The sequence below is a fragment of the Martes martes genome (assembly GCF_963455335.1).
Source record: "Martes martes genome assembly, chromosome: 11".
Taxonomy (NCBI): Eukaryota; Metazoa; Chordata; class Mammalia; order Carnivora; family Mustelidae; genus Martes; species Martes martes.
Window position 1 is genome coordinate 55,267,419 of NC_137899.1, and position 27,865 is coordinate 55,295,283.

The 27,865-nt window shown below is 40.2% G+C and overlaps 1 protein-coding gene across 2 annotated transcripts in view; it reads left to right on the forward strand.

Moving 5' to 3' along the window:
* Window positions 1-27,865, forward strand: part of DNAH11 (dynein axonemal heavy chain 11) — a 331,865-nt gene that overhangs the window by 253,832 nt on the left and 50,168 nt on the right. For both annotated transcript variants that reach the window (XM_080818899.1, XM_080818900.1), the window contains exons 64-66: window positions 5,987-6,222; window positions 7,294-7,416; window positions 25,903-26,107. In XM_080818899.1, coding sequence (XP_080675025.1) covers window positions 5,987-6,222; window positions 7,294-7,416; window positions 25,903-26,107 — 564 coding nt within the window. The remainder of the gene's footprint in view (window positions 1-5,986; window positions 6,223-7,293; window positions 7,417-25,902; window positions 26,108-27,865) is intronic.

The following is a 27,865-nucleotide window of genomic DNA, read 5'->3' on the forward strand; positions in this document are numbered from 1 at the left end:
ATTTTTAAAATAAAGGAATGTATGCTTACATGTACATTGCATATCAGTGGGGGGAATAATGGAGTTTTCAGTAATGGTGATTGAACAACTGACCGACCTTTTGGGCAAAATGACAGTTAGCACTTTCCTTCATAGCTTCAAGGCAAACAGAAAGAGTTCCAAGTGACTTAGAATGTTAAGCAAGCTTCAAATAATGTAAATACACTGTATGTCATTAAAGATGGGAAAATACAGCTGAACAAGACAAATTAGTAAGGAGCCATATTATAACCCCCATGTTATAAACGAAGAAACAGAATTTGAATTTTATCATAAGCATCAGGAGTCATTGAAGGATTTTAAGTAGGTCTTTGGTCAGAATTACACATTCGGAAGCTCACACTGGGCACAGAAAGAACAGTGACCTGGAAGGGGAAGAGACCATTGTTCCTGAGGCCATATGTTACGATGGCCGTCCAGAAGACGGTGAGCGGAACCAAGTGCTGACAGCAGACATGGCCAGCAGCGGGGTGATGCCAGACGAGACAAGGAGGAAGCACTGGTAAAACAAAGCCCTGGATTACAGATGGGCGCAGTGGCAAGATAGACAGTAGGCGCAGGTGCCATGGCCAGAGATTAAAATTGGTTTGGGAGAAAAGATGAAGGTAATAGAAAGATGACTGCATGGTGTCTCTGAAGCTTTCAAGTGTCAGTGACCGGTAGGAGCTAGATAAGAGCATTATTGGGTGGGGAGTCAGATTTGGGAGCCATCGATGTGTAGGGAGTTGTTGGAACTGCACTTGGGTGAGATCACGTCAGAGGAGCTTTAGAGTAAAGGGAACTGCCTCAGTGCTGGGAAGTAGAGAAAGATGAAGAAGGAGCAGTGATTGGAGAACACCTCTGGCCAACGTGGTGCCATGGGAGGCAAGAGTATAAACATGGGATGGTCGATAATGCTGGAGCCACAGAGACACGTGGGAGGAGAGCTAAGAACTGAAGGTGTCCTCACATACGGAAATGTGAAGGTCTTCTGTGACCGTGAAGGTCTTCTGTGACCCCGAAGGTCTGACAAGCCAGAAGCCAGATTGCACTGAGTTACACAGAAAGTGGGAGGTGAAGGAGTAGAAGGAAAAGACATTATTCTTGGAGGAATTTGCCTGTGATGGGAAGGAGGTAAGCAGAGTGCCTAGTTAGAGACACAGAGTATGGGTAGGGTTGGTTTTTCAGTGTGGATGAGATGGAAGCATGTTTTCTTGCTTCAGGAGAAGAAAGGGAGAAGGAATTGTGAAGGATAAAAGGGTGAAGAGGGATGAAGCCCCAGAAGTGGGGAGGGACAGGCTCCAGAACAGAGGGAGTAGAATGACCTTCAGATTGGAGAAGCAAGATTCTTTGAAATTAGGTGGGAGGGAAGCAGACAGAAGTGGTTAGAGGAAGAGATCTGGAGAGAAAGTTGACACAGCCACACATACCTGGCTCTCTCCTCTCAGGAAGCCGGGGAAATGCAGTACCCCCTGGCCAAAGATGAGCAAACTGGCACCAGGAGGACATGTGTGAGGGGAGTGAAAACATCAAAAATGCCTGTTGAAGGCAACAAGAGGATAGATGTTAATTGTTGCCAAGCAGCTTAAAGAAGCCAAAGATGAATTTGGAAAAGATAAATGCATAGTCACAGTAATAAAGCTTTCATCAGCAATAAGTGTAAGAGGAAAAAGAAAGGACAAAAGATGTTGAATCCAGCCAGGACGGATAAGCCAGGAGGAAACGAAGGCAGAGAAGGTCATGGGGCAGGCAGAGGAACAGTTAAGGAATGGAAGGTGCTAATTAGGCTGGAGGAGATGCGAGTGTAGCCAGAAATGTGTGGTTAAAAATATGATAGAGTTTTTCAGAAAATTAAATACAGAATTACCACATGATTCAACAATTCTGCTTATGGGTATATGCCCCAAAGAGGTAAAAGCAGGGACTCAAATACTTGTGTATTTGTTCATAGCGGCGTGATTCACAGTAGCCAAAAGGCAGAAGCAATCCCTGTATCCCTCAATAGATGAGTGGATAAACAAAAGGTGGTGTATACAGACAATGGATTATTATTCAGTGTGAGGAAGGAACTTCTGTCACATGCTACAACATGGATGAACCTTGTAGACATTATGCTGAGTGAAATAAGCCAGTCATGAAAGGACAAGGATTGTGTGATTCTACTTACATGAAGTATCTAAAGTAGTCAGATTCATAGAGACAGAAAGGACAATGGTAGTCACCCGGAGCTGTGGGAAGAGGGGGCTGCGGAGTTACCATTAATGGACATGGAGTTTCAGTTTGGGAAGATGAAAAATTTATGGAGAGGAATGGTTGGGATGGTCGCACGACAGTGTGAATGTACTTACTGCCACTGAACTGGACACAGAAAAATGGTTAAAATGGCAAATTTTGTGTTATAAATATTTTACTGTAATAAAAAAATGTATGGTAGGTAAGAAACTAAGTATCTTAGTACTGTTGGTTAGACTAAGTATTGTGTTTAAAGGTGAGAGATATAGGCAGTCATGTTTAATCAAGTTAGGGATTAGACATTTAGATTTCAGTGAAATGATTTCAGATTATTACAAGGTCTGGGACAGCGGTTGTCATCTAAGGAAGGAGATAGTGTAACACCTGATCGGAAACATGTCATGCTCGTTGGAGGGGGTGCATGTGGGGAATCCAGGGATGGGGATATTGTGTCATCCTCCTCGGTGGTCCTGTTACTTTTCTCTCCTTCCGCCTTTTTGTCCAGAGTGCCACGGGGGAAAGAGAGTGCAGAGTTTTGGCATGAAGGATGTCAAGGCCAGAGATTAGATTCATCATCTATATGGGAATTGAAGTTGTCACAGATTGAGAGCAAAACTTAGAAAGGCAAGAAGGACCAGTAGCTACGTCCTTCATAATTAATATGAAGAGACACATAGAGGATTGTGTAAGTGGATTCCGTGAGCCTCAGAGGTGGCCTTTTTTATTAAAGAATGGGAGCAGTGGTCTTGGAATGACCTGTAAGGAAGTAAGAAGAATGACAACTGTTTGCCCACACATGTGTTAAGTCTGAGAGTATTAAGAAAACACTCTACTTGAGAAAGCCCTGAAGTGAAGTAAGACCTAAGGGAAACCATTCTTGCCCCCTAGCCTCATGCTGAGATAATGTGGGTGTGAACTTTTAAAATATAGTGATGTTGGTTGAAGTTGAGTCATTAGTGGTGGGAGACTACACATTGGCAGCGTTTGAAAGCTCTGGCACATTCTAAAATGCAGCGTGGGGTTGAGAACCACTGCCTTAGGTGAGAGCTGGTATTTTGGTGAAAATGAGTGGGTAGTGGGAGCAAGGTAATTTGGTCCAAATGGGACCAGGCTACTAAAGGGCCTGTGGGAAGGGTTGTCAGATTGTGCAGCATCAGGGGCATGAGTCTGGAGGATGGATGGGGAAGAAACAGAGCAGCATAGCAGGGACTGAAAGGACAGGGATGGTGGGCATACGTGGCCTGGAGGGTCCAAATTAAACTGTTACTCAAAATTGCTTTCGTCCAAAGAGTAGCTCAGAGAGCAGTGACCCAACAAGACAGGGGTAGTAGTCATACATGGCCTGTGGGTCTAAGAAAAATGTTACCCAGAATTGTTTCCACCCAGAGCTGTTGTCCTCTGGCACACACGACAGAGACCTGGACATGTTCATGGAGGCATTTACAATCTGCTCATCAGCCTGACCTAGCAGTTAACAGACAGAACAAAACAAGGAGTCATTAGTGCTCTTAGCTTCTCTACGCCTCAGTGTCCTAAGGGGAAACAGACAACCAAAGAGGTCTACTTGCCAGAACTCCTCTAAGTTAAACGAGACATTGGAAAGAGTGAATGTATGTGAATAACTTTTGTAAACACTTAAAGCCTTATAAATATTAGTAGTTTTGTCACTGTCCTTTTCAAAGAAATGTATTTTGTTTCATTGTTTTAATTCAGCAACCTCACGGTTGTTTTACTATAATCCCGGTATAATTGGTGTACAGTGTGATTAGTTTCTGGTGTCAGCATAGTGATTCAACCATTCTTTACGTACCCAGTGCTCATCATGATGACTGTGCTCTTTAACCCCTCACGTATTTCACCCATCCCCCCACTTCCCCTCCAGTAACCATCAGTTGGTTCTCTGTATTGAAGAGTTTCTTTTTGGGGGGCTTGCCTTTTTTTCTTTGTTCGTTTGTTTTATTTCTTAAATTCCATGTACGAGTGAAATCATGTGGTATTTATCTTTCTCTGACTGACTTCTTTCACTCAGCAATATACTGTCTACCTCTATGAATTGAGGTTTGTTTTCCTCTGCCTAAACTTAGGTTAAAGTTGATTGTGAAAACAATTCCTATGACGTAAATATCTAAAAAAAAAAAAAATTCCAATGAAAAAAATTTCTTGATGTACTCCTGCAACTATTTGAACACAGTCCTGTCAAGAAAATATCCTGAAATTTGTGTCTAAAAATTTCAGTGTCAAAGTCTCACACAGCTGTCAGGATCCTCTTTGGTGTGAGCTACCTGCTCTCTTTCCCCTAGTAGATTAAAATGATCATTTAAAAAGGGAGAGGGAAGGTTCTCTTTGATCCCCTGCACTCAACTGTGCGCCCAGTAGGTGCTCAAGCAATTCAAACTGTGGAATTTGGACACAAGATCTACATGTGTACTGTCTCCTATTCCTTGTAGCATCAGAAATTCAAGTTATTTAAATCCTCCGGTTGTTACAAGTTGTTTCCCTTAAGTTGAAGTTAAGAAGTTACAGCTGCAGACTCCCTGCTAATAGGAGGACGCTTGTTCTAAAAGATAGCGATTTTCTCATGTCTTTGAGAAAACTGTGTGTCAGTCCCAAGGCTTGTTGGTAGGAGATGGAATTTATTGCTAAGATAACATTGTGGTCAGAGACAGTAGGACTATTGCTCTACCTTCTCTAGAGATAGTGACATGAATTGCATCGCAGCTCTACTGTAAGAATCCTGCCGCCATTTTCTTTGCTGCAGATCCCTGGCCAACCAGTAAGTCTTGATTCTGGCTGCTGCTACACCCCCGTCCCCTACCCTCCGCCCCTGGCCCACTCTGTGTAGGGCTCTTACTGCCCTTTCTAATGGAGGCATGTTTCCATGTTAGCCCCTCACCCAGCCGCCACATGGGATTTAGTATGTAGGAGGTGCTCCATAAATATTTGGTGGTAGATGACCGAATGAAGAAATTCTTTAATAAATTCCCTTCTATAGTCTTGCGTATTTTTTGTAAAGTCCACTTTTGTGAAGAATGATCCTTATTCTTTAAACAGATGTTGGGGACATCTGGGTGGCTCAGTCAATTCTGAGCATCTAACTTGTGATTTCAGCTCAGGTCATGATCTCAGGGTTGTGAAATCAACACCCCACCCCCACAGGGCTCTCACTTAGCAGGGAATTTGCTTCTCTCCCTCTGCCCTATGCCCCTGCCCCCGCAACCTCCCTCATGCTAGGCACGCGAGGCTGCCATCTCAGCCCCTGAGCAGAGAATACATCCTGTCAACCTACCCACAGAAGAGAAGTCATCTCTTGGTAGTGTTGGCCTGTGCTACAGGATGAATTGCCTGAGCAAGATACTGCGTTTGAGCCTTGCTCATGTGGGACGGTGACCCCCAGAGCAAGTACATTTCTGTTCTGCTGTTCTTTCTGGTGTTTAAGCCCCACTCCCCTTGGGGGAACAGCCATCGATGTCTGCCCAGGGCCACGTTTCTTTCTCTTGAAGTCAGACGCAATAATAAACCACATGTTGAATACTGCGTTTGACAGATTTCAGAGCGGTCAGTACCGTGTTTATAGGGTCAAATTGTGTTCCACGGTGAGAGTTGCATTTGGCTTCTGAGAGCCCAGAGAGAATTGACAGGTGTTGTCTTGGCTTTCATCTCTTGTTTTCTTGTCTGTCGCACGGAGTCTTTTCTCTCCCACCCTGGCAGTTGACTGCATTCAACTCTGATTCTCAAGGTTTCCATCCCCATAATGGAAGGCCTGGACTTGGTTGCCATGTTGACAGACGATGCTACCGTTGCCACCTGGAATAATGAGGGGCTGCCCAGTGACAGAATGTCGACCGAAAATGCCACTATCCTGACACACTGTGAGCGCTGGCCCCTGATGATCGATCCCCAGCAGCAGGGAATTAAGTGGATCAAGAATAAGTACGGAGCGGACCTGAAGGTCACACATTTGGGCCAGAAAGGGTACGTGAAATCGGCAGGATTGGCTTTCTGTTGAAAGGCCATGAAATGGGTCTGATTTTAGCCAAGTCTTGGTGTTGCCTGCCCTCTCTGCTACTGTGAAATGGGACAGAAATTAAGCTGAAGGTGAGAACAAACCCTGCACCTGAGTGGAAAGATAGGTGGGTTTCCTAAGGCCAAGAATGGAACAGGATGGACCGTTTTCCCTGAGGATATTTGGCATGTGGCAACACAGCAATGGTCAGTGGGTGAGAAATCTATTCCCAAACATATACCTGGCCTGTTGTAGGATTTTCGCGTGCCTACAACCCCAGCACTGCCTGAAGAGAATTTTCTAGTCAAGTTTTGTATATCGTCTTGGAGGACTAAATTTATTCTGAGACTTTCTGTCATTGGCGCCTCATGACAATACTGTTTGATAAATTTGTCTTGGACGAAGTTGGTCTTCAGTTAATATTGAATAATTTTAGACTTACTGGTATTTGATTTGACCCTTTCATCATCTGATCACATAGGAAACGAAATAAGGAATTTCTGCCGTTGTGCAGATAAATGTACTCCTTGCTTATTTGAAAACTTGAAGAAATTATTTTTGAGGGGGAGAGCCTATGTTTGGAGGGGGAGGATGAAATATAGTGATAATTTACCACTTGCCACGATAGAGCTTAAAGGTTTAAAAAAAAAATCAATGCTTGACTAAACCACAAGGCATTTAATATATTTTGGATTTTTTTTTTTCCTGAAAAAAGGGACCTGTTAAATGAATTTAAATTTATGGTGTTTGGGTAAGTTACATTTGTCTCAACCATGGTTATTGTCAAAAAAACTAATTAACACATGGACTTATTCATACTGTTGAATTTCACTTGGAAAATATCACTGTGTAATTCATCTCAAAATCTAATCATGAATTTCTATGTAATCTAGTTGAATACTTTATGAAACAGCTTTCTCTAAGTTTGTCTCATTTTTAAAAATCTACATTAAATCAAATATAATTTAATATAAATAATTTTGAACATTTTTCCTGTGCTTATTTACATGCTATTATCTCAATTCTGATTGAATTTTCAGGTTTTTGAATGCCATTGAAACTGCTTTGGCCTTTGGAGATGTCATCCTAGTTGAAAATCTGGAGGAAACACTCGATCCAGTGCTTGGTCCCCTGCTTGGCAGAAACACTATTAGAAAAGGAAAGTAAGTTTTCTTGAATTTTCACCTCTAATTTTGTGCTACATATGAATGTACTCAGCAGCTTCTGTTAGCCTCAAAATCAGCACAGTCCATTGGAATCTTGTTGGTGATGTTTCTGAGTTTCCATTCCGTGACACCTCCATTCTAAGAAGCAACCTCAACACGATCCAGATTTGTAGACTATGTCTTTGGTAGATTTAGACTCAAGTTATCCCGTCTCTGATTTATAAACCAAAAAAATGCATTGTCACAAATCTATGAGTAGTTGCTCCTTGATCAGTTCATACCAAAGAAGCTTAAGACTTTGCAAAACCCCTTTAGTGTGTTTACCTAAACTGCCTGTCTTCTGTATCCTTATTTACTTAATGTTTTTCTTTAGGACACTTCTAAGTCCACTCACTGTTTTTGGTTTAACTCAGCTTCATCCAAAGTAATGACATCACAAAATGAGGGGTTTACTGTGCTAGTTCTCTTTTTTCTAATACACTCACAATATGTGGAAAATACATAATTTGAAAAAATGCATTAGTGGGCCCTTAAAATCATTCCCATACTGGCAGAGGTACCACCAACAACTGAGAACATGCCCCATGAGCTCTGTGTGATGTTCCAGATAGCTGCCATTCCCCTGGACACCTGACTGTCCAGGACATTGTCCCAGAGGCAGGGAAGCCATCTGCAAGGAGTCATCATAGCACGATCTATAAATGTGTGAGAGGTCACATGCAGCCAGCATGTCTCTGACCGAGTCTTCGTGGGCTCATGGGAATGGTGGCATTCCATGTGCTCTCTGTGCGGCTTCACGCAGGAAACCAGCACTCCCTAGACAAGTCACTGGGCTTCCTTCTCTTCTTTTGTGTTTTTTTTTTTTCCTTCAAAGAGCTATGATTTCAAAATTTCTTCCCCACCCTTCTTTGACACCCAGTCTCTGCCTCAAAGTTAATGGTCTCCTTTCTCATCACCAGTTTAGTCCTGTCCGTTTTAAGTGAAAATAGGTCTACTTAAGGATAACTAACTTCTGTTTTTTAAATAGTCCCTAACGGATTAGTCGAGTATTTATTATACAAGTAAATCCATTTACAGTGACTGACAACTTATAATTGTTTAATAAGCCAAAATTTACCCAGCCAAGCATTTAGAAAAATTTAATAAGCTACTTGACAAGCTGCAACTCTGACATAAATATAATTGTAGCTGATGTGTCTGATGTGTTAAAAATACAGTGTAGAATCTTGAATGTCATTGAAGTGAAAACTTTGTTATTAAGATTTGGCTCTAAAATTTTTTGTTTGTGAAATACACATTTTTGTGAAATACACATTCTCTAGCTTTAACTTGGACCTTTTTTTTTTTTTAAACTTGGACCTTTAATAACACAATTTAGGTATAAGAAATTTGGCAATTTTCTCTCTCTCCCTCTCATTCTCTCTCTCTCTCTCTCTCTGTAATTATATTATTAAATATATTATAAATATATAATATGATTTTATATTTTATTTCTTTTTATATATTATATATGTATTGAAATATGTAAGTAATATATAATAAATATACATAAAATATACATAATAAAACAAATATATAATATGTAATACATAAAATAATGATTATAAATAATTTCATATTTCTTTATATTTTATATATTATATATGTATTTTAATATATAAGTAATATATAATATGAATAAAATAAATATAATAAATATCAATATATAATTTTATGTATTACATATTTAAATATATTATATAATGAATATAAATAAAACATACAATATATTTATATGTAAATTTTAAATTTTTATATGTATATTATATATTATACATGTATATACACAGATGTATTATATATATATAAATTCAAAATTTCCAGGGACTAATAAATTTGAGTCAGTTTTTCTTCAGGAAAAATGGCTATAGTTTCATATTATTGTGAGTCCCAGAAGTCTTATATTTCAGAAACAAATTATTTTATGTAGAGCATCAAGGCTTTATCACAAACAGTCTAGAACACCTTATTCCAAATTATGTTATTTCCTGAATATGTACTCTTTATTAGGTTTTATGGAACTGATCTTATCATTCCAGCATTTTTTTAAAGACCAAGAGAATTTAAAATGATATGTAAGAATATAACAAATGGTGTTTACCCCATGTAGTTATTACATTAATAATCCTAGTTCCTAAACCCTCACATATGGGGATGATGACTTACATGAGCGTAAATTCTTACCTGTATCTCCAGTTTTTCCCCCTTCCCTCTCTCCTTGCAGATATTTTTAGCATCTTTTTCCAGAGAATCTGAGTGCTGGTGGACTCCTTACATACTGTATCAGTCACTAATAAAACTTCTCTGTTGACCAGGCGCTGTACTAGGGCCTACAGATCCAAAGTATGATAGGGGAGAAAGCCAGCCTTTAAGGAAGCTCCATTGCCATAGGGGAAAGGCAGACCTGTAAACAGAAGAAATACTGTGCCGTTGGTGTGACAATAGAAGTACTCATGGCAGGGGTTCATCATTGCCAGAGTGGAGACTTGGAAAGACTTTGCGGGAAAAATGACATGGGATTACATTGACATTTAATATAAGTCTGGGAAGATGAGTGGGCATTTGTCAGACAGACAAGTGGGAGAGGAGAATTTTGGAATGAGAGAACTAAAACCAAATGGCAGAACACAGAACAGCCTCACAGCTTCGGGCAGGACTGCAAATGGGATCCACATCAGTGGAGAGTCTTGGGTCGGAAGGAATAAAGGACAGCAAGGCCTGGGTGAGGGGAGACCTGAGAGATGGGCAGGACCTCCAGAGTGTGGAGGTCCTGGGTACCCACAGATCACTTCTAAATTGGCCCTTTTTCTATAGGTTGATAATTTTTTTCTTTTCCCCAAACACACTAAAGGGGCTCATTCTTATCAGTAACATTAGCTGACAAGAGCAGCGGTTCTTATCCGAAGGACCTTATCTTCCTGGGGTAACAAATCTGGAGTCTCCATATTTTCCTTGAGAATCATCAGCAGGTCAGTGGGGAAGCTAGTGAAGACTCTTAAGCATGCTGGGAGGAATATAATCAGATTTATTTCTGAAAGGGCATGCTGCTGGCATTGTATTTTTTTTAAAGATTCTATTTATTTATGTAACAGTAAGAGAAGGAGCATAAGCAGGGGGAGTGGGAGAGGGAGAAGCAGGCTCCCACTGAGCAAGGAACCTGATGCGGGGCTCAATCCCAGGACTCTTGGATCATGACCTGAGCTGAAGGCAGAGGCTTAACACAGCTACCCAGGCGCCCCAGCATTGTAAAGTATTGATTGAAGGGAAATGGACCAGAACCCATGGGGCCAGGATCTAATTAGCAAACAATGGCAGTCATCCTGTTGAGTCATGATATGACTCAACAGTGATACTAGAAAAGCAGGAGAGGACAAATGAAAGAATTCTCAAGGAGTTAATTTCTTTTTTTCTTTTTTTTCCTTTCCTTTTTTTTTTTTTTTTTTTTAAGATTCTATTTATTTACTTGCCAGAAAGAGAGCAAGAGCAAGAGAGCGCACAATGAGGGGGAGTGGCAGGCAAAAGGTGAAGCAGACTCCCCACTGATCAGGGATCCCAGTGCAGGGCTTGATCCTAGGACCCTGGGACCATGACCTGAGCTGAAGTCAGACGCTCAACCAGACGCTCAACTGACTGAGCCACCCAGGCATCCCACAAAGGGTTAATTTTATCAGTTCGTGGTTGTTAATGGGATTTTGTTGGTAGGGAAAAAACGGAATGTTCAAGGGTGATTTCCAGTCTTCTGCCAGGTTAAATGATGGTGTGACTTATGGAGAGTTGGGGTACAGCAATAGGAATAAGTGTAGGGAAAGAGGTAATGATTTCATTTATTAGACTTTCAAAGATGAAGTTCCTACTTTAAGATTCTCAGAAAGCAAGTCTAAGAAGCCAGTGGGCATGTGAGTATGGAGCTTGATAAGGAGATCTTGGGGAATATCTACATGGAGAGGTAGTTAAACCAGCTTAGTAGATGTGATTTTTTTTTTTTTGAAGATTTATTTATTTTTGAGCGAGCACACACATGTACGTGAACACGGGGAGGGGCAGAGGGAAAGAATCTTGAAGCTGACTCCACACTGAGCGAGGAGGCTGATACGGGCTCGATCCCAAGACCCATGAAATCGTGACCTGAGCTGAAACCAAGAGTCAGACACTTAACCCTGAGCCAGCCAGGAGCCCCTGTAGGTGTGACTTATTTAAGCGCATCTTCTACAGTCAGAAGATCAGAGGTCACACTCACTTCACAGATGAGAAAAACTAAATGTCCTCTTGAATGCCCTATGATCATATAAAGTTTAATACATAGGTGGAAACGTAGTTTCTTAACAAGTTTTTCTGAATAAATAGGCACTCCCTTCTTTCAGTAGAATTCCTATGAGTGCCACTTAGCCATCATACCTCTCCCTACTCTTTTTTTTTCCCCTAAACCTTGTTTATTTTCTCATCAGTGTTTTGGAATCCATGTTTCTTTCTTTTTTTTTTTTTTTAATCTGCATCTTACAGTATAGTGCAGATCTTTCATTTCTTTATGCTGAATGAAGTAATGTCTTTACGTTCTCACTCAGCTCACTCCTCTGCAACCCAGAGAGTGGTTAAAATAATCTTTCCCTAATATTGTTTCTATTGCTGGCCTGTTGAAGAATCCATTAAGAATTCTCTGTTGCCTATTACATTAAATTGAAATGAAGCTCTTCTCTGAGGCCTTGAAATGCTTTACCTGTTTGATACTTCTTATTCCCATTCACACAGATGAATTGCCCCCTCCTATGATACGCTATTTTACTTACCTTGTCTCTCTACAAATTTCAAATTCACTTAGTTCAGAGTTCAACTGCTATTTAATTAATTAAATGGGAATTTTAAATTTCCACTTTCATTGCTTCCCACTCACAGTCCATTCTGTACGGGGCCACTGTGATATCCTGCCTTTATCTGTCCCTCTTAGGATTTTTTTTTTCCCAGTGCTGTATCTGTATTAGATTACAAGTTCTCCAGGGATAAGAAACATCTATGTCTTTAGAAGATGGTTAGCCAAAGTAAAAATAATCAAAACATAGACTTATTTCGGGCATTATGGCAGATTAGATGTGTGAATGCAGAAAAACAACAAAATATGTTAAAATAGTCACACCTCCTGGCACTTGGTTGACAAAGTGCAACCAAAAAGCGGGAATTGGATAGACAAGGAACACCAAAGCGGGTTTTCTTCTTCTGGTTTCTGCTAAAACCTGATGACCGTGGGTTTCTGTTGTGATGGACGCCTAGAGCCTGGACCACGTCATTTGAGGGTGTGAAGTCTGGCTAGAGATTGCTGTGCCTCAAGGGGTCCATCCCTTCAATTTAAGGGTAAATTTGTCAAAATTTAAACAAAACCCAGCCCTGCAGTAAGGAGTGCTTTTCTTTCTGTACCTTGGCACTGAGAGGAAGTGGGAAAATGTCCCCTGAAAGATCCTAATCAGAAACTCTCTCTCTCAAAAACGTTTAAGACTGATTTTTACTTAGATGACCTAAAAACCTCAATAACTTATTTTTAAGCAGGCTGGATTGGTCCCACACCAGTGTAGTTGACAGACACAAACAAAAGTCCTGTCTGTAATTATGTACATAAGCCCAGACTTCAGAGGATTGTACAAGACATAATTCCAAGGTATATGAGTTCATGGGCAAAAAATCACAGAGCATAGGAAATAAGGCTCTCACGTGAGTGAGAGCCAATAGGAACATCAGATAACAGAATCCTTATCTCATTGCTGCTTGGTTTCATATTTCCTTGATTGTTAATAAGATATGTTTATTAGCCTTCCAAGGATTGTTTATTGTTAACTTTTGCTAATGTTTTCCATGATATTTGTCATCAATTTCTTTCATTCCTTTCAAATTCTTTCAAATTCAAATTCTTTCATTTGCTTCCACTCATTGTTCTCTTTCCAACATGATGTTGAATTTATTCTTTTCACCATATATTTTCCCATCTTTTCCACAGGACTTGACATAGGAGGGAAAGTAAATACAGTGATCAGTCCATGGTCTTGAACTAGCTGCATGAGCATTTTCAAGGGAGACTTCAAGCTCTGGGTTGGGGCTTACGCGCTAGCACGTGGTTGTTAGAAATTAGCACTGGGGGGCGCCTGGGTGGCTCAGTTGTTGGCATCTGCCTTCAGCTCAGGTTGTGATCCCGGGATCACGACCTGAGCCCCACATCGGGCTCCCTGCTCAGCAGGGAAAAAAAAAAATTAGCACTGGGGTAGAAGAAGGAAGATGATATTTGGTTCAAATCTTGGCTCGCTGCCCTCTAGTTTGGTGAATTGGATTAAGTCGTTTAGGCCATTTTTTTGTGTTTATGTTTTCTTACCTGGTGATGAAAAAAACAATACAACATAGCACAAATTGGTAGTCAAAGTGTATTACTTACTTTGAATCTTGAACCAGTGAGAAGTACAGTATGTGGGTAATTAGGAGCTTGAATCAGATGCTAAGCCAGAGATCCTAAAGTAAGACATTGTTTTTTTTGATGGGGGATGTGTAAACAGGGAATCAGTCCTAGCTGTTGATGTTTTAAGTTGACTGCTAAAAACAGGAGAGAGTTTTGGTTATTTAAATTGTACTATGTAGTGCTGATACATATAAAATACATAATATATAAAAGAATATATATATTCTTGTATTAGAATATATATTAGTATTAGAATAGATATTATATATATATAATATCTAGTATTAGAATATATATATATTCTAGTGTTAGAATACATATATTCTAATTTAATAATGAATTAGATATATATCTTCCATTCAAACTATGAACAGAAACATGACCAATATTCTTTAAGCCGCATTTGTGTTCCTCTCGTTCTCCCAAAGGTAGTATCCTAAACTTTGTTCTCATTTCAAAATTTTATTTAAAGTACTTTGATTTACTTTTGTTTGAGTTGGGGCTTTACAAAGGTGTCCTCATCATGTATATAAAGGGACTCGAATTTTCTACGGTTCCCTATCGAAGATTTCCCCAAATTCTTGTTTTTAGCTCCAGTTGTTTGATTTTCATCATCATATCAGTGTTGTAACTGTTCCTCGATGTATTTGATACTGTTATTGAAGGACATTTCGGTTATTACAGGCCATGGTGCTGTGCATATGAATACGCTGAATGTTTGCATATTTGTACATGCATCTCCTGGTGCACATGACAAGAGGGTCCTCAGGGTTTATATTCTGGAGAAGAAGAGTTAGGCAGTAGAGTGCGTGCACAAATCAGCTTTAAAACCTATTGCCAGATTGTTTTCCAAAGTGTTGGTACAAACTCATATGCTCACCACTCGTTTAGAAGATCTATGGAGGGTTTCAGAGAACCAAGGTAGTGACTCGCGCCCTTCTGCTGTTTTCTGGAATACACACAAGCTGTGTTTTCAGTCCTATTAGCCGCCTCTTCCTAGGAGGGACTATTCTACGTCCTTTTTTTCTTTTTCTTTTTTTTTTTTTTGCCACCTCTTATTTTTGAATGGAAAAAGTTGAGGACGCTCCATGTTTTGATATTAGTTTTGTTTACAAGAACTTTAAAAGTACTTTGGAATAATGTTTGATATTTTAATGATAGTATTTCCACCCGATAAAATGTCTGTTTAACAAAGCAGATGCTTCCCTGCAACTTCATGTAACTCTAAAAAAAAGAAAAATTTTTTTAAAAAATTCACACATACACACACTAGAAGGGGATACGCAAAATTAAAATAAACTGGTTGATGTAAGAATTATTTTCCTTTCTTTGGGTGAAATAAATAAGGAGGAGAAAACAATGGAAGAGAAAAACAATGGGAAAAGGTCAGTTGGGCTTTAATAATAGAGATACCCATTTATAATATCAGAGCAGGAACAGAAAAACTGACTTTGCCTTGATCACATCCCAAACTGACCTACGTGGTTGTAAATTTCCTAAGGGACATCCCATTCTCATGTCCAGCAACGAACATTTTACTTAATTTTTTTTTCCTGTTCCCTTCCATCTTTACATGTCTATGTTGTTCTCTCTATGCCACTACCTTTGTGGCTACAGATGTTTCCCTTCGGATTGTAAAAGCAAGGTAGCATTGAAACCCAGGAAAGGGGGGGGACACAACCCACAAGGATTGCAGCGCCCCTGTGTTCACCCAGCGTGTCCTCACTGCCTCCCAGTCCTCCCCTGTAGGTGGGATATCATTTGCATTTTTTTGCAAGTCACATCCTTCACAGAGTTTTCTGATATTAATAGTGCTTTTGTTTATTTTAGTTCTGTTTGTGTTAGGGGCCTTTTTTAAACCAATATTAGTTGATTCTTCCTAATAATGAATGTCTGAGAAGACGCTTGTGATAGATACAGCAGAGTCCAAAAGTTGAAGTTCATTAATAATTGGAATGTTGCGGAGTATGAAGTAATGAATACTAATTACTCCTTTCATGTCTGACAGGTCCCTGTGGACCAATACATCAGCCCAGACTTTAATTTGGTTCTAGTAATGGTTTCATCAATAGCACATTAAATCTGCGTTTGAGAAGATATACAGTTGAACCTGACCCACATAGTAGATACCACTGTCATAAAATGGCCACAGGCTGACAACAGCTGGGTAATTACAAATAATTAAATCCACCAAACTCCAGACAATCCTAATTTTAACTAAAATACATCTTATCATATCAATCGACAGAAAACATATCAGAGAAGATTTATCAACGTGTACTTTTTGCAAAGCAAATTTACTGGCTTACGTGTTAGGGAAGTTGCTGATCTGTGAAGCATCTTCATAAAATTGTATCTCTTCAATCTTTCAAATCCCCCCAAATATTATTGAAGTCGTTTTTTAACTTTAATCTTAGCTGGAGCAACCTTACTGTGAGATGTATTTCAGATGGTTTCTGAGCATATAAATATTTTTTAAAAAACACTTTATACTTTCCCTATATTTTTCATGTAATTGTCCTTTTAATGAATCCTTAAGTAGCATGTCATATAAAGAAGCTTAAAACTAACAAATATTAACTATATGATTATAAATTTATTTTATAGAACTAATATAATGAAAGATACTTTACAGATATTTATCATGACTGTGTTTCCTAAAAGTGCTACTAAGATTAATTGGGGGAATTGCTTACAGTTAGCAAGGTTTCAGTTTATTCGGTAATATTATTTGGTAAAATTATCAACCCATGGGGTTGATGCTACATGATTGTACAACAGTTGTTATTAGATCCGTTTAAATAGATGAGGGCTTGGGTTGGACATAAGATAGAGAACCATGTTAAATTAAATCCCACACTGTGGCAAAATGTGCTTTTTTTTTTTTTTTTAAAGATTTTATTTATTTATTTGACAGACAGAGATCACAAGTAGGCAGAGAGGCAGGCAGAGAGAGAGGAGAAAGCAGGCTCTCCACGGAGCAGAGAGCCTGATGTGGGACTCGATCCCAGGACCCTGGAATCATGACCTGACCCGAAGGCAGAGGCCTTAACCCACTGAGCCACCCAGGCGCCCCAAAATGTGCTCTCTTGAACTAGGAGCTTCTTTTTAAATAAACTCAGGAGGTATGTAGTCTTATCATTATAACACTTGTGGATAGGAATTGCTTAATTTTCAAGTTAATTCATGCCCTGATATAGTAGAATTCAGCATTCTAGTCCCTCCTAATTTCTAAATGCAACATAAGGTTTAATTATAGGAAAGACCTTTCTGTTAAATTCGGTCGAGTTGGTTTTTTGTTTTTTGTTTTTTTTAAGAATAGTATTCAGGGGTACCTGGGTGGTTCAGTGGGTTAAGCATCTGCCTTCAGCCTGGTCATGATCTCAGGGTCCTGGGATCAAGCCCTGCATCTGCCTCCCTGCTTGGCGGGGAGTCTGCTCTCCCTCTCCCACTCATGCTTGCAATCTCTCTCTCTCTTTCAAATAAATCAAAATAATTAAAAAAAAAAAACCACTCAAGTGCTATAGATAGTCCACACACATTCATAGTCTTCTTGGGTAGTAGTTGTTTGATTTGATGTGAAGGCAAATTCCAAAGAGGTCACAGATAAAGAATCTTTTCTTTCTCGAAAAAAGCAAATTTCTGGGACGCCTGGGTGGCTCAGTCAGTTAAAGCTGCTGCCTTCAGCTCAGGTCATGATCCCAGGGTCCTGGGATCGAGTCCCACATCGGGCTCCTTGCACGGAAAGGAGCCTGCTTCTCTCTCCGCCTCTGCCTGCTTGTGCGTGCACGTTCCCTCTCTCTCCCTGACAAATAAATAAATAAAATCTTTAGAAGAAAGCAAATTTCCTTTAAAAAAATGCAAACAGAACCAGAATTTCTTTTTCATGATACATTATAATATTTAAATATGGCTATATTGAAATATGAAATAGATATAAACATATCCACATGTCATCATATTGAACATAATATATGTAAAATGTGTACATATTCTGTTTCCCAGAAGGGAAATAATCTGCTAGGATTTTCTTTTTTAGCTTCCTTGTTTCTTTCTGCGTGAGGGTACCTAGAGTCCCTGCACCAGCAGTCTTTTTTTTTTTTTTTTTAATTGAAGTTTGCTTTTATCTGAGAAGGACGTGTTGGTTATATTAACTATATGAAGCAGCAAGACAATTAACTCATTTCTATTCAGCACTTCTTTCCTCCTTTTTCCTGGGCCGTCTTGCCAGCTGTGCGGCTTTCAGCCCAAACCTTTCCCCAGGAGCAGAGGTTTGGCCAACTCCATAGGGCCCCCCCTGATGGGGTTGCTAAGTAACACGGTCGCGTGGTGAGGGCTGCCCGCCACCTTGCTCCTGGCCGGAGCCATCCGGGCTCCCAAGCCTCATTGAGAAGCATTTAATTTGAAGCAGCAGGACATGTAGTAAAGCTTTTAGATGTCCATTGAAAAGTTTGGGTTTTTTTCCTTTTCTTTTCCTAAGTGTGTTTTTTCTGCAACGACTATATTATTTTCTTATCTCAAAACCCACCCACCATCTTTCTACCTTGACAAGCAGGGCCTGGTGAGAGGCCTGGAGAATTCCTCCAGTCCAGGGAACTTGTGAGCTCTCTGAATTGCCCATCATAGAGGAAGGCCCTTCAGGGTGCTAATACAGTGTCATAGGAAATTTCTCTCTCCACGGCGTCGTGAGAAAGGTTTTGCAAATCTTTCTTAAAACAGTCCTCCTGCAGCGGGTCCTTTTTCTAAATTGAATATGCTGCTTTTCCAAGTTTTGTTTTAGATGGCAATAAAAAATAATGATAGTGTTTGTTCATGTACTCAGAATATCTAATCACTAGAGAAAGTCGTTTCGGTTTTTATGATCCAGGACTGATGGCATTTTCAGCAGCAGCTACACTAAATCTTGAGAACAGTTCCAACAAAAGGAGAAGATACTTCCTCCTATTTCTGGGTAGATATCTTGAATATAAGATCTCCACCTTGAGAGTCTCATCTTGATTATGTTGAGATAATGGTGCCTCAACTCACAGAGATTCTGGTTTTCAGAATCATTTCAGAATCTCACAGACACATTTCTGGGAGAAATGTTTCCCCACGTCTGTCACAGATGTGCTGTGACTATTAGCCATGAATTCATTTCATATGTATTTATATCGGTCCTCTACAGTAGAAATGACCTATGACTTGAAGAAATTAGGAATCTTTTCATCCCAAAGCCCCTTTCGGCTGGATTTCGAATAAACTCTGAAAGAATTTTGAAGTTCCCAATGTATCTGATTTTTATGTAAACCTGACCTATAAAAAAACTGAATTAATAGTTACTTTGTAGATGATGGTCCTTTATACATTAATTTATGCAGCTGACTAGTGAGCGTTTGGCATATTTAAAAGACTACTTTTTTCCCTTAAAACCAGAAGATAGAAAATTTTTCTGTATGTTGAGTGGTTTATTTTTAAGATTTTATAAATTAATTCATTTGATGAAAATACCAGAAATTCAGCTCTTTGGTTCTACCTGGACACCTCAACAATCAGTGCTATTCTCCTTCATAAGCAAGGACAAAATGTCAAAGCAAAGATCAGCAGGGGGTGTTCTCTGGGCTTCATCTCTATCTTCTTTTCTCTGGTGGCCACAGATTGTACTGAGTCGGTCATAAGCTCTCAGTAGCCTCTTGTGATTGACGGTCAGACAGGTCGACGGAGGCTGGGGTCACCAGCTGTCCCCATCATACAGAGCAAATTAACCTGCAATGTGGTGCAGTGAAATGAACTTTATACTAGGAGTCTAGAGACCCAGGTTCTAGTCCCAGTTCTGCCACTAAGCTCTGTGACCTTGGGCAAGTCATAAACTCTTTGGGTCCATAAAAGGGAATCAGTTGAATGATCTCTAGGGGACCTTCCTGCTCTAAAAGTACAAGTCTGCCAGGTGAAACAATGTTTTTGATTCACCCTCTGTTCTATCCAGTAAAACCATACTGTTTGTACTGGGGAAGATAATTTTATATCTGATCTGAGGTCGTATAATCGGTCTCTAACCTCCACACCAGGCATTCAGAGAAAAAGGGGCAGGAATTGGTCACTCCCTTGGAGAGATGGAAAAAAACCATCTGGGAGCAACCCCATCCAGCTTCAGAGATTCCTGGCCCACATGAGTCTCCGTGGGATCCAGTGTCGGGGCAAGTCCTGCTTGTGGGGGGCATGGGGCTGGAAAATGGGTTGTGAATGACTGCTTTAAGATAATAGCCATACTTGCAAGTGTTATGCTGTTCTTCACACCTGTTGTAGCTTCTTATTAGAGTTCAAGAGCTGTTGCTGGTTGCTGTATTCTAGAAGTCATAACCTCTGGGCTCGTGTCTTTCACAGAAACAACAAAGTGATTGTTTGCTTTTCCACCCCTCTGGTTAACTCGGTTGTTTTTTGGATCCTTCAAATCATAAGAGAGCACTAGTTGTGTGTTTAATTTTCCCAGATAGGAGATTAACCAAAAATTAACCTAGCAGCAGTGATAAAACCCACGGAGTCATTATGCAGTTTTTGCCTTTCATAGATCATAAACACCCCAACTGAGGATAATTAACTATCGCTGGGAAATTTGAACCTATGAAATAATGAAATAATGTTTCCAAGCAAAATGTAAAACCCAGTTTTATAGGTAGACATCCTTCTCTTTTCCTTTAACTGTCTCTTCGGTGAGAAAATTTGACCTGTCCCTCAAGCCGACCAATTCCCCACTCTCAAACTGGGATATGGAACACTCCAGGGTACATTTAGGTGTAGAAGGGGAGTGTGCAAGGGAAATTGGGAGCCACAGAGTGGTCTCTGAGCTCTTTTATGGAGCATCACACTAACTCAGGTATCTGCTGAGTATTTACCCAGTTGAAAACGTTTGCCACCTACAACCAGAAGCAAAGTTGTTCAAACCTCATGCTTCATATTGGCCAGTCTCACACTTTTTCTTTTTCTTGAAAGCCCAGGGGGGGAGCAATGTTAGGTGTAGTAGCTGATTGGAAAAATTATAGCTTGGTAGTACTAGGAAATGGAGTGTGATTAGCTGCTGTTTACTTGCAAGGAGATGACATTCATACCAGTAACCATGGGATCTTCTAGAGTGGAGATAGGCAAACAACCTGTCTCGATGCAACCCGTGAGCTGAAAGTGGTTTCTGAAGGGTTGTCAACAAAGAAGAATATTTGGGAAAGTTGTATGCAGCCCACAAAATCTGAAGTATGGATTCTCTGGCCCCTTATGGAAATAGTTCTCTAACCCCCTCTCTAGAGAGATTTCTCCCCGAGGCCTGAACAGCTAGAACTTCCAGAAGTAAGGTAGTCATCTTGTGGGGCTTGTTCTGATTCTCACGTGTACACACACACACCCCTTCGCATGCAGACCTCGAAATTAAGCTTCTTACCTCAGTTCCTCAGCCCGCTACAGGGACCTGGCCCAGTGGACAACAATGAAGAAAACTATGAAGTTGGTTCATTCGGTATTCTTCCTTAAAATGCACATTTCTAAGTGGTAAAATATTTACATTTTCTTCTCATCTGGGGATATAGGTTAGTGATTAAAACAAAGTTTATGAGGTGTGAACTCAAATCCAGTAAAAATTCATAAGCAAATTAGGGAATATTGAATCTGAGGTCATGAAAGGTGGTGACAGATACTGAGATACTGGCCTGAGGAGGAAAGAATTCAAACCAAGATGGAGCAGTTAATCACAAGATCACAAGACATACCAGAGGTTTTAAGTTTGGATTTTATCACTGTGGTGATAGAAATGAGTATCAGCTTTGGTATCGCTTATGTTTGGGAACCCCAAGCACAGTAATGAAACCTTCATTCTTGAAAGTTCCTTTAGAAACCAGTCAGTGAATAGTGCTAGCAAAGAAAGATCTTTCTCAAAGCTACCTTTGAGATTAACTTTGGAAACCCTTGAAAGAGAAGCTCAAGCAATGGGAGAAATTTTGATCATGCTCCAAGTGAAGGTGTGATTGAATATGTCTTCATCAAAAAGAATTGGGCTAACCAAAAGAGACATGACATAGGATGGTCTTATGCGACGAGGGTGTCTTTCTTTGGGGTATATACCCAGGAGCAGAATATTTGGATTAAATGGTAGCTGTGTGTATAAGATTGTGAGAAACTCAAGTTGCCTTCTAAAGTGGTTGTACCATTTTCCATTCCCACCAGCAATGTATAGGGGTTATGATCTCTATCTCTCTCCTTGTCAGCACTTGTTACTACTGTCTTTGTTTTATTCTAGCCATCTAGTGAGTGTGAAGTGGCACCTTTTATTTGTATTTCCCTGATGACTCATAGTGTTAAGCATCTTTTCAGATGCTTATTGGCCATTTGTATATATTCTTTGGAGAGATGTCTTTCACATTCTTCATCTCTCTTTGATCTTCATATGACTGTCATGTTGTAGGCAGTTGTTTTCATTTATTGAACAGACTAAACAGAAGAATGGCTGCATCAGTATGTAAGATCTTATGCTCATAATGCCTGTTAGGAGGGAGTTAAGTAATAATGTTTGTGAGAGCAGAGACTGTGCCTGTTAGATGCCCAGTGCCTACAGGACTCTCTGACAGCCTGGCGTGGTGTAGGTGTTCAGTCACTGCCTTTTGAGTGAATGAATGTTTGGTTGTAACATGTTTTTCTATAAAAACAACTGAAGAAATTATCAATAAGGTATGTGATGATTTTAATGAGCATAGTATCAGCTGGAAGATATTTGCAAACCTGTAAACAGATGGTATTATTTCCATGACCTGTGAAACAAGGGCTTAGGGCCACTATGCTCATTGGATACACCAACAGCTGCTCTCTGGTTCATTCATAACATTTGGCCTGTGGTTCATTCATCTCTCTTTTTTTTCCCTCAGTGTTTCTCTTTAACGGTGATGTGAATACTCATTTTATTTATTTATTTTTTTAAAAGACTTTATTTATTTACTTGAGAGAGAGCACAAGTAAAGGGAGGGGCAGAGGGCAGGGAGAAACAGACTCCCCACTGAGCAGGGAGCCCAATTTGGGGCTCGATCCCAGGACCCCGGGGTCATAACCTGAGCTGAAGGCAGATGCTTAACTGACTGAGCCACCGAGATGCCCCTATTTTTTTTAAAGATCTTACTTATTTATTTGACAGGCAGAGATCATAAGTAGGCAGAGAGGCAGGCAGAGAGAGAGAGGAGGATGCAGGCTCCCTGCTGAGCAGAGAGCCTGACACGGGGCTCAATCCCAGGACCCTGAGACCATGACCTGAGCCAAAGGCAGAGGCTTTAACCCACTGAGCCACCCAGGCGCCCCTATTTTTCATTTTTTTTAAAGGGAAGCATATTATACAAATACTATACCAGCTTAGAAGAAAGTTGCTACCAGAATTGCTCTTCATCCTTCTAGGAAAAAAATATTAAAGCGTAGGAAGGCTTGACACAGTAGAAACAACCCAAAACTAGATCACGTGAATGGACTGACCATTCAGCTTAATAAAGAATGTCTCCAGTGGTTTGTTTGGCAGATTTTTTTTTTTAATTCTTTTTTTGTTTGGAAGATCTTTTTCAAGCTTAGAATCCTGTAAAAGTTTTTGCTGAAAATATAAGATCATTACAATGCAAACAAAATTTGAGAGTTGGATGAAGAGGTAATGAGTCTTATCTGTCTTTTGAAATTCTTAGCTATAGTGACTTAAGCTTTAGTGATTAAGAGGGATTCTGTGCTAAAAGTTTTAGTGATTTAAGAAAACTGAATTTTTAAATAATCATTACACACTACCATTGTTTTACATAATTCCTGCTTGTCAGATAAAATGGCCAGTGGTTCAGAAGGCCTTTCTTCACTAAGAGGCCCGAGAGACTAACCTCAGAGTAAGATAAAATTACGCAACATCCACCAGCAGCATCCTAAAATATTGCCACATCACAAATTTGGGGCATCTCTCCTCAAGTTTAAAAAAAGTTGTTGCAAATATTGTGGCATTTTAATAAAAAGGAATGTTGCCTGAATGCTGAACTTGTTTTTCAATGTCCTTCTTTTGAATTCATCCAGTTTTCCAAAATTGATAAATTTTGTGAAATAACATTTTGTCTGTAAGTCAGTGAGTTAAGTAGTATTTTTTTAAAAATACTGTATTTATATAAAAATAACATGGCCTTTGGATAACTTTGTCACGTTAGAATACCTCTATAATTAAAATACTGTATACCCTGACTGTGGAAGAATGCAGAAGTTTTGTATTTAATATAAAATAGGAGACTGAGAAGATACTCTGTTTCAGGCTCACTTGTAGGCTTTTTACATGTAATTTTCCTCCTGTGCAGTTCAGATCTCTTTGGTGGAAGAGTCTGAAAATTTTCAGTATTTGTCATTTGTTTGTTGCATGAATTTTAAAACCCTTCTACGGAATCCTTGTAGCAGGTTCCTGGCAAAAAAACAAGACCACAAAGTAGGCTGGAAATTTAATAGAATTAACAGAGTGACTGTTGACAGAAAGAATGTTCAGAAGGAAGCATAAAGGAGCCCAGGAGTCGAGGCAACCAGGGATTTACAACATCAGGAAGCCATTACCACCTCTAGGCCCGAAGGTGTTATTTGGCCCTGTGAGTGGAGCTGTGGGAAGAGGCCCATCCCAAACCCGGAATACGGTCATGGCAGGACACAGCCTCCCCCAGACCACAGCACTGAGGCAGGGAAGATCTGCCTTAAACTCCCTCTCCTGTACTGCCATGTCTTGCTAGTGCTTCCATTGGCCAACGCCCTTCCAGAACCCAGAGGACATCAGAGCCTGGGTGATGAGGTCCTTACAAGTTAGACCTCAGTATCTGAGGTAGAAAAAAATGAGACCCTCCCCCCGAGGGTGAGGCGGCATCCTTGCAGAGCTTTGCTTGCAATTCCAGAAACCACCTCCATCTAGCTGAAGCCAAACAAAGACCGAACCCGAACGTCACAAGGCTGCAGGGTGTCATGGCAACTGTGTTTAAAAGGCAGTCAGGCTTCAAGGAACATGGGACCTGGAAGCCCATAGAATCCAGAACCTGCTCTCTTTGTATGACTCTGCAACCTGAATATTGGTTGACTCTTCCCTGGGAAAACCAGGAATGTCTTTCTCTGCTGGGTGGTTTACCAGAAGGAAAGGGTGACATCAGCATGAGCCTAAAGGTTCCATTTCCAATTCTCCCTTCTCTTTGTTCCAATCCCAAGCCCCAGGAGAGCTCACTCTGGGGTGTTTTGAAGTGCCTGCTTCTGGTCCCTATGACCAAGGTAACTGGAATGTAGGATAGAAGCATGGTTGTCAAGATCCCACCCATGTGCATTCCATACAGGAGGCTGCTTAAACTTTGCTTATGAGCCGGTACCAAAAATCCTGAAATGGTAATTTAAAGTGTAGGTGTATTTCTAATATGTATATAAATTTTAAGTTTATATACACTTAATACACACACACAGATACATTCAAACACATACTCATCCTTTCAGAATAGCAATGTTTAGGGATGTCTAGGGTGGCTCAGTCAGTTAAGCATCTACCTTCAGCTCAGGGCGCGATGCCAGGGTCCTGGGATTGAGACCCACGTCAGGCTCCCTGCTCAGCAGGGAGCCTGCTTCTCCCTCTGCCTGCCACTCCCCCTGCTTGTGCTCTGTCTCTCTCTCTCTGACAAAAAAATAAATAAAATCTTTTAAAAAAAATAGAAATGTTTAATAGAAGCTTAATCACAGAAGTATAATAGAAGCTAATGTTTGTTGTTATACAACCTTTGTATGAAGTACTGCATTTTCTTGTTATGGTGACATTGAGACGGGTACTGTTAACACCATTTTGCATGTAAACAGTCCTATAGAAGTTTAGTGGATAATTCCTATTTCTTCTGTACTTTTAGGGAGACATGGTAGCTGAAAAATCCTGAATTACCTGGTCTTAAAGCCTGGATACCTTATCAGAATAGAGGAAATGGAATGCCCCCTACATATCAATTATGGTTCACGGGAATCTCCTGAATGTTTGTGTTGTGCCCCTTTAGATACATCAGGATTGGAGACAAAGAATGTGAATTTAACAAGAACTTTCGCCTTATCCTTCACACAAAGCTAGCAAATCCTCACTATAAGCCGGAATTGCAGGCTCAAACAACGCTCCTCAATTTCACGGTCACAGAAGACGGTCTAGAAGCCCAGCTCCTGGCAGAGGTGGTCAGTATGGAAAGGCCAGATCTGGAGAAACTTAAGGTAAAAATTACAAAACCGTCTATCAACACTTAACCTGGTATCTGCTTTGCCCAAGTTAGAGTGCTTAGACCCAGGAGTATAAGATAGGATACTTGCCCACCTGGGGTTTACAATCTAACTGAGAAAAATGAGGATGTATGTGAACAGTTAACACTTCAAGGGCTCTCCTGTTAAAGCAGGTAGTTAGCAGCGTTCCCCCAGTAGGAGATGGGCTTGCTGTAGTTTGATGCAGGACAAGCAAGGAGATGATGGAGTCATGGGAAACAGAAGGAGAGAAGCAGGAACATGTCCCGATAGGTTCAGTGATGATAGTCCAAGTCAGCCAGGGCAAAAGAACAAAAAAGAGGAGTAATGGAATAAAGCTGGAAAAATTCAGGGGCTCATAGCTGATGATGACTAGCACTTAAAGGAAAATGTATGGCTTTAAGTACAGTGATTAAGAAAAATAATAATAAAAATGAGCGTTGAATTGAAAAAAAAAAAAAAAAAAACACGACAAAAGCCCCCAAACAACAAATGAAGCCTGAAAATGTAGAAGGAAGTCAGTAGCAGAGATGAGTCGTTGCAGCAGAGATCGTATGTCCTGCCAAACCAAAGATACTGGTCATCTCGCTTTTATGGCAAGTGTTCACCACTCCAGGTATAAATCAGTGCTTCTCAGATGGTGTTCCTAGAACATCAGCATCAGCTAGGAACCTTAAATGCAAAATCTCAGGCCCCAGACCAGATCCTGCTGAATGTGACCTTCCAGGAGCAGGCCCAGCAGTCTGTTTTAGCAGAATCTCTGCAAGGGATTCTCACTCATGTTCAGAGTCCATTGGAGGCAGTTTTCCCCTGGATTTACTTTCGCACCAGTCACCAAGCAGAGCAGAGACAGCCCTGGGATAGAGGCTGAGAGTGAGTGGGCTCGGTTCCCTCCAGTCTCCTCGTGAGTGTGCTCCCATGCAGTGACATCACAACCTGCCAGTAATGAGTGATCCAAGGCCAGGGTTTAGAGGACCACAGGCTGCTTGGTGTATCACTGCCAAGTTGGACAGGGAACATGTCCATATTTGAAACACCATATGACCGTATAAGAAAATCGTCTTGTCGTGGTCATTCATGTACACATGTTTTTCTTTTTGGCAAAAGCTTTGACAGTTCAATTAATTTCTTTATTTGCTTTTATTTTTGATAATGAAGTTTTTCAAACATGGGAATGTAAAGAAAATAGTTCTAAGTTTCCATGTGATCATCATTTATCTTCAGTGATTAGCAACATTTTGCCTCTCTCCCCTTCTTTTTTTTTTTTTTTAATCAGAAACAAGCTTTTAAAATAAATGTTAACTTACTCTGGAATAGTTTTAGATTTATTTACACAAAAGTTACAAGATACTACAGAGTTCCTCTACATCACTAGCCCAACTTCAGTTTCTTCTAATGTTATCCTTCCTTTTTGCAAAAAAAAAAAAAAAAAAAAAGTATTTAAAATACTATTCTTCTTCAGTAAAACATGTCCATTCATTGTCGTTCAGTAAGGCATAGTAATCTTTCTCCCTGTTTTTTATGTTTGGGATATCATTCACATACCCTTTTTAATTGTATAATTCGGTGGTTTTTAGGTCATTCACAAAGTATTGATTTTACGACATTTTCAGCACCTCAGAAAGAAAATCCATGCTTATGGCTGTTAATCCCCCGCCCGCGTCCCCACTCACCTAGCTCCTAGCAATCATTCATCTCCTTTCTATCCCTATAGATTTGCCTGTTCTGGACATA